The 7,534-nt window shown below is 40.8% G+C and overlaps 1 protein-coding gene across 3 annotated transcripts; it reads left to right on the top strand.

Moving 5' to 3' along the window:
- Nucleotides 1-875: 875 nt before the first annotated feature.
- On the top strand, nt 876-7,354 carry LOC109962932 (NACHT, LRR and PYD domains-containing protein 3-like). Of its 3 annotated transcripts, none has more exons than XM_020605103.1 (10): nt 876-1,021; nt 1,121-1,306; nt 1,519-1,659; nt 1,731-1,799; nt 1,912-3,697; nt 4,050-4,211; nt 4,314-4,487; nt 4,642-4,794; nt 5,141-5,187; nt 5,273-7,354. In XM_020605103.1, the coding sequence occupies exons 2-10, from the start codon at nt 1,261-1,263 to the stop codon at nt 5,791-5,793; spliced, it is 3,099 nt and encodes a 1,032-aa protein (XP_020460759.1). In that variant the 5' UTR covers nt 876-1,021; nt 1,121-1,260; the 3' UTR covers nt 5,794-7,354. The 3 variants fall into 3 exon arrangements, with proteins under 3 accessions (XP_020460759.1, XP_020460758.1, XP_020460757.1); XM_020605102.1 differs by having other exon boundaries at nt 877-1,017; nt 4,627-4,794; XM_020605101.1 differs by having other exon boundaries at nt 877-1,021; nt 4,627-4,794.
- The last annotated feature ends 180 nt before the right edge of the window (nt 7,355-7,534 follow it).

The following is a 7,534-nucleotide window of genomic DNA, read 5'->3' as shown; positions in this document are numbered from 1 at the left end:
ATTTGTCTAAATCAGAGAAGCCAAAGCTCAATATTAACATCAGATAAATATTTGAATACATTTTTGCATGCAGGACTGTAGATTTTGTCTCCTATCACTTACATTAAAAGCATATTAAGAAGGGATCTTTTACTGGCTCATGTGGATAAGAGAGCAAGCAGAAACCTATTTCAACATTCATGTGGGTACCATGTGGGTACAGGCTACTGTTCTGACACAGACTTGGAAAGACTGTGAATGTATCCTGTAATGATATATAGACTTTTGGATTGTTTCCAAAAAATAACTTTAGTCCATGCAGTACTGGTATCATTATCTGCCTTAGCAACTCAAATCAGCCAATTCATGTACAGTATCGTATATGGGGGCAGTAAACCCAGTGCAGCACAACCTGGACTTTGCCTCCATCATCTGTTCAAAAGGCAAAGCTGCAGCAACTAGAATGGAAACTGGAAAACAGCCACATCTTGCTTAAAAAAACCTTGAAGGACTTCTACTGTAGCACTGAATACACTTATAGTCATTTGTTATGTATATTATTTAGATCTTGCTTCTACATGGTTTGAATGCAATTAAAGTACTGTAAGTCACTTTTGATAAAAGCTTCTGCCAAATTAATTTTATGTAAACAAAACAAAACAACAAACACACATGATTATATAACAAACACTGAAAAACTGTTTTTGTTATATTTCATGGCAAAATTATTTTGTTTAAAAGATCAGTGCATAATTTTTTTAGTAAAAAATATCAAAACGTATAGCTGTTTTTAAAAAAAATGATTTCATTTTCTAGCAAATGAAACTGTTTCATCAGCTACATTTTCTATAAGGACTGTGTGTGAAGGCAAGAAAGACAAGTTTCCTGATTTCATCAGACAGGAAGGAAGCAGAGACTGTTTTTTTTTTTTTGAGACAGTTTCTTATGTCTGTGCGGATACATCCTGGCCACATACAAGCAGCTGCTGTTAGTGTGTGACTCAGATGGAAATCAGTCATCACACAAATCATAATTGAAGTAGGTGAGCATTTTATTCATTTTTAATTTGTTGAATTTCAGTTTCCTTCACAGAACATAGTCACAGTGTATCTGAAAGAATCCTGTTTGTTCTTTATTGTAGTTTGCATGACCAACTATCTGGTCCACAAACATACTGTAAGTGCAGAGGAAAGTCCCACTCTCATGTCCGAGTCCAGATGAAGACCACTGGTGAGGAGTGTCAACTAAATACTGTAAGGATGAAGGAACTGATGTGAAAAAATGGAGCAAAGAAGTGTTGCTGTTGAAACAGAAAAGGTCTCTCAAGGTAAGGATGGCAAATCAGAATAAAAGTTTACAAGGCAATATGACATGGTACAACAAGTCATTAGGATGAAAAACAGGTGCCCATTCCAAAACTATAACTACATGATATAACTGTATGAATTCTTGGAAAAAGATTAACAAACTGAACTGAATTAACAAACTTTTGGATTTTTGTAACAAACTGCTAAAGTTGAGTTTTGTGATTTTTCTCAGAGTCAGTTCCATCTATTCAATCGGTGGTTCATCATTTTCATCCCAGCTTCACTGCTCACAGTGAAGGCTATGTGGTTGCTCCTTCCGTCATTGGTTCTAACATTGGGAACTTAAATATCACTATCACCTCAGCCTGCAAAGGTAGATATGTCAGTTGTGGAAGTATCTGAAGTGGCATCCGGGCTCTGCTGATCTTTTATCTCCTTTTGTAGAGTCCATTGTTTCATCAAATGAAACACTGAACTATGCTGAAGACAGCTTTGATGCTCTGCAGCTCCAAAGTGAGTATTTCTTACTACCCATGACTTCATCATATTTAAGAATTTGACATATAGACAGAAGACTTTGATTCTTGAAGACCTAAATAACCTTTTAATGCATTTCCTCTTTCAGATGGTAAGATAGAATGTCAACAGAAATTGAAAGCTACTCTGAAGAGGAAGTATACTTATATACTTGAGGGGATGATGACAGATGCAAACAAGATGCCTCTCAATAAGATCTACACAGAGCTTTACATTACTGAGGGAGGCAGTGGTGAAGTCAACAAGGAGCATGAGGTAAGACAGATTGAGACGGCCTCCAGGATACATGTGGCCCAGGAAAAATCAATCCACTGCAATCAGCTCTTTGTTCCCCTACCGGGACAAGACCACCTCATAAGAACTGTGATCACAAGGGGAGTCGCTGGCATCGGAAAAACTGTATCTACCAATAAATTCAGTCTAGACTGGGCTGAGGAGAGAGCAAACACCAACCTGGACTTTGTGTTTCCCCTCTCTTTCCGAGAGCTCAATCTGATGAGAAAGAAAACCTTCAGTCTAGAGGAGCTTCTCAGTGTCTTCTTCCCTGAAACAAAAGACACAGGGATCTTCACTAATGGTAAAAACAAAATGCTCTTCATCCTGGATGGTCTGGATGAGAGCCGCCTGTCTTTGGACTTCCACAAAAGTGAAATCATATCTGATGTAAAACAGCCGACCACGATTGCTGTGATTGTGATCAACCTCATCAGGGGAAGACTATTGCCTTTGGCTCTTGTATGGATAACATCTCGCCCAGTAGCTTCCAGTCAGATCCCTCTAGAGTACATTGATCTAGTGACTGAGGTGAGAGGGTTCAACAACACACAGAAAGATGAGTACTTCAGGAGGAAAATTGGCGATGAAAGCTTAGCAAACAGGGTTATCATGTATGTGAAGTCCTGCAGGAGTCTTCACATCATGTGTCACATTCCAGTTTTCTGCTGGATGGCGGCAAGTGTTCTTGAAAGGAAGCTGGTGACAACAAACGGTAAAGACACACCAAAGACTCTCACTCAGATGTACATACACTTTTTGTCTTTGTATGTGGAGAACATGAAGAAGAGGCTGCCTGAAAGAAGAGAGTCTAATCCTGACTGCATGAGAGATAATCTCATCTCACTGGGCAAACTGGCCTTCAAAGAGCTCGAGAAGGGCCACTTGATCTTTTATGAGAGCGACCTTATCAATAATGGCATAAATGTCACACAGGCAGCCATGTTCTCAGGGGTCTATACACAGATCTTTAATGAGGAGCTGACTCTGTGCAAAGAGAAGATGTTCTGTTTTGTGCATCTAAGCATTCAGGAATTCTTCGCCGCGCTGTATGTCTTCCTCACATTCCACAATGACAACATCAACGTCTTGGTCAAGAAATCCTCCGCTACGAGACGTTTTCTATTCAGAGATTCTTCTGAGCTCATCCTTTACAAAGCAGCAGTGGAAAAGGCTCTGCAGTGTGAAAATGGACACTTTGATATCTTTCTGCGCTTCCTTTTGGGCCTGTCCCTGGAATCTAATCAGACTCTGCTGAAACATCTGATGACCAGCAACAGAGCAAACCAGAGGACAAGAACAGAAATCATCAAACACATCAAGGAGAGGATCAGGTCAAGTGAATCCCCAGACAGATGCCTCAACCTTTTTCACTGTCTCAATGAAGTGAATGACCACTCTCTTGTGGAGGAGATTCAGAGCTACCTCAGCTCGGGCAATCTGGACAAAGCAAAACTTTCGCCTGCCCAGTGGTCCACTCTGGTCTTTGTTTTATTGACTTCAGAAGAAGAACTGAGTGTGTTTGACCTGAGCAATTACAACAGGTCAGAGGAGGGTCTTCTAAAGCTACTACCTGTTGTGAAAACAGCCCGAGTGGCAAAGTAAGTGTTTAAAAAAAAAGAAAAAAAAAAAGATATGCTTCAGTTTTCATTTTCTTTTGGGCATGATGAATGAGCAATACAAAAAAAGAGGTCATAATCTTGACAGCAAATGAATGATAGTGAGACTGCTGGATATGTACATATGCAACTGTTTGCTAAAAAGTTCATCATGTCAAATTAAAAGGTGATAAGAAGCCAGTCTTGTGTTCAGAGTTGGTTTCAAAGTTGGAAAATGTTAGGCAGTGTGCCATGTTGCACTTTCTAAAGGACTGGAAGTAGTGTCTAATCCCAATAGAAGGGCACATTTCTTCACTAGTTATTTACCTTTCTGATTCTGTCTTTCCTGTTGCAGTCTAAATGCATGTAATCTCACTGTGACTTGCTGTGAAAGCCTGTCAAATGGCATCAGCTCATCTCAACTCAGAGAGCTGGACCTTAGTGACAACAACCTGACAGATGCAGGATTAATACAACTCTGTGGTGCTCTGAAGCACAGCAAACTGGAGACACTAAGGTCGATCTCCAACACATCTTCTTTCCCCCAAGAAAATTAAATATATTTTTACTTAAAATACAAGCTGTAAGCTAGTGATTTTAGTATCCTTTGTTTGTTTAGACTGAGGAGCTGCAATCTAACAGAACACAGCTCTGATGCCCTGGCTGTAGTTATCAGCTCAGCCTCCTGCCAGCTGAAACTATTGGACCTTACTGACAATGACATTCAGGATATGGGAGTCATGAAGCTTTCTGGTGGACTGCAGAGCCCTCACTGTAAGCTGGAAATACTCAGGTGAGTTCCCTGAATGAAATTCCAAGCCAGTTGAATTATTTAACAGGAATGTACAGTGTAGTACAGCATGCGAACTCACTTGACACGGTCGTTGCCATAAAGCTCAGCTAGATCAAATATCTGGTGTCTTGTCTTGAAGTTTGTCCTTGTGTAGAGTCACAGTAGAAGGCTGCACCTTCCTGGCATCTGCCTTGAACTCATTCCATCTGAGAGAGCTCGACCTGAGCTACAACCACCCAGGAAACTCAGGCCTGCAGCTGCTGTCTGCTCTGCTAGACGACCCACAATGTACCCTGCAGAAACTCAGGTAGTCAGCTAGAGTCTGAATGATAAATCAGCTGACCTACTGTACAATAGTTCCTCACGAATGCAAACATGCTGGCTGATAAGTAACAAAATACTGCAGTAGAGGAATAGAAAAGATGTGAAGTGATCTAGAAACACTGTGACCCTTACATACTATGGTTTTTGTACTTTATTTTTAGAATAAAGATGGTGACTGTACAGTATATATCACACTGCCGCACTGACTTTTGCATAAAAAAAATCATCTGTTGTGAATCTGACAATGTTTTAAGCAGGAAAAGTCAATACCTTTTAAAACCATACTAATGATACATAAGCAAAAACTATGATCTTCTGTTATGTTTCAGTGTGGAACAGTGTGATGAATCTAGGGTTCAACCGGGTCCAAAGAAATGTGAGTAACCAGCACCCTGGACCTTTTCCTTTGCTTTTAAAGTCACCAATGAGTAACATATGAAATGTTTAATCTATTTCATCAGATACCCGCAAACTCACCCTGGACCCAAACACGGCACACAGAGACCTCTCTCTGTCTGAAGGAAACAGGAAAGCAATACGTTGGACCCCACAGCCATACCCTGATCACCCAGAACGATTTGATTTCTGGAGACAGGTTTTGTGTAGTGAGGGACTGACTGGGCACTGCTACTGGGAGACAGAGTGGAGTGGGAGAACTTTCATAGGAGTAGCCTACAAACAGATGTGCAGGAAGGGAGAGGGTCACGACAGCTGGTTAGGACGAAATGACTCCTCCTGGGGTCTTAGCTGCACCAAAGATGGGTACAGGATCTTGCACAAAGGCATGAACACTGCAGTAACCACCCCACACAGCTCCAATAAAGTTGGAGTTTATCTGGACTGGCCAGCAGGGACATTATCCTTCTACGTGGTCTCCTCTGGTGTGCTGACTCTCCTCCACACACTACACACCACATTTACTGACCCCGTTTACCCAGGGTTTCAGCTTGGCTGGGTCGACTCCATAATCTCCCTGTGCTAAATAATTACGCAGACTTGGTGGACAGCTTCATATCCCTCCTGTCCACATAACACTGTGTAAGAACTGTGCTCTCTGGTGGACATTAAGAAAAAATTCAACACAATCTCTTTTGTTGTGTTGCTGTGAATAATCCACAAAACACATTAATAGCAGTTTCATGGAGACCATTTCTTCAGTAGAAGGTAGTCCAAGTAAAAACCTTTCACTGCAGTAAACCGTTTTTCAGTGTTGTAAATCCCCCACACCACTGTCAGCTGTAAAGTAATGTGAAGAGAATGCATTTTGATGAAATGTAAAATACATATTTTGTAACAAAGGGTTTCTTCAGTGACAATATAAAAACCACCAGATAAGGAAGAAGCCCAATGTGGTGTTTCACTTTTAACAATCATTTTATTAGCAGTCCCAACAGGCAATGAAAAAAGAAAGAAAAGAGGGAACTGAAACCGAGATTACACTCAAGACAGTGGGTCAATCAAATTCAGTGAAATGGAACAGAGGGCTACACACACACACACCAAACAAACCCAAGTCACATTGTTAAAAAGGAACAGAAAGTGATAAATGAAGACAAGAGTTTAATCTCATGGTGTGCACGTGCATGTTGGCTGATCCCTCTATTCCTCGGGAGAAATTCACCAGGACCGACCCCACATTCACACACAGTCTCTCACAGATCCCACCACGCACAAACATATCAAGAAGCCAGTCTTGCCAGCTGTTCAGGCAGGTCTTTAAAATGATTTTCCATTAATCTGTATAGATTATATATGCTATTTACACACTGAACACTGTCAGTGCGGAGACAACTCAGAATTTACTGATGTCCCATTTATCTGCGGCCTTTCTGTGCTCATTTCTGTCTTTATACAATTTTGGACATTAAAACGTCTGATTAATATAAAGTCTGCAGCACTACATGTCACCAACAGACAAAGCCCTCCACAGACACTACTCATAGAGAGGATTTCCCATCACTGTGATGTTGAAATCAAATATTCACACCCTTCCTTGTTGACTTTTTTTCCCACCATCTCTGGTTTTCCAAAGCACTGCATAGAATTTAAACAGAGCAATTTGAAATGCACATCAGTGACCAAACACCAAAGCCCGAAGACCACAGCAACAATGAAAACTCAACAGAAGCTGCTTTGAAAAAAAAAAAAAAGGATTATGCCAATTACTGTAATGACTGCGTATCAGTGCACCTTGATTTTTAGTGTCTTTGTGGACACTAAAACTGCTTCCTGCAGGTGAAAACTGATAAGAGTCTAGTCTGAGCTGTTAATCCAGTGCTTAAACTCAGATGCCTGCAGCAGGAGACACATAAGGAAACGAAACCAGTGAATAATCCTTTCACATTGACAAACACACACACAAACTACGGCTGATTGGCGCAGCATGGGAAAGGGGTACTAAGGCCATGATTAATGGGGAGAAGACAGAAAGAACAGCATTTATTTAATGTCATGTATGTCTTGGTATGTAGATGTCCTTCACTCTACTGGGATTCAATCATATAAAAAATGTTTGCTATCTGACAGGCTGATTTTTGCCCACCAAAACCCCCCTGTCAGTGCTAGTAATACAGATAGTACACCAACTACAGTCAATATCAGCCATCTCCCTCACTCACTCAGTTCCATACATAATTGTTCACTTGTGTATATACACATCACCCTCCCTCATCAGTTATTTTGTTCCTGCTGTGCTGGAGCAGATTTGGGGCAGAGTAAGCTCT

Source organism: Monopterus albus, unplaced genomic scaffold (genome assembly GCF_001952655.1).
Source record: "Monopterus albus unplaced genomic scaffold, M_albus_1.0 scaffold69.1, whole genome shotgun sequence".
In the NCBI taxonomy this organism is placed as follows: Eukaryota; Metazoa; Chordata; class Actinopteri; order Synbranchiformes; family Synbranchidae; genus Monopterus; species Monopterus albus.
This window is presented reverse-complemented; position numbering and strand designations above follow the sequence as displayed.

Coding starts and splice junctions, on each gene's coding strand:
- LOC109962932 (XM_020605102.1), top strand. CDS start 1,261: ATGGAGCAAAGAAGTGTTGCTGTTGAAACAGAAAAGGTCTCTCAAG. Junction 1,800..1,911: donor TGATGCTCTGCAGCTCCAAA/GTGAGTATTTCT, acceptor TTCCTCTTTCAG/ATGGTAAGATAGAATGTCAA. Junction 5,188..5,272: donor TCAACCGGGTCCAAAGAAAT/GTGAGTAACCAG, acceptor CTATTTCATCAG/ATACCCGCAAACTCACCCTG.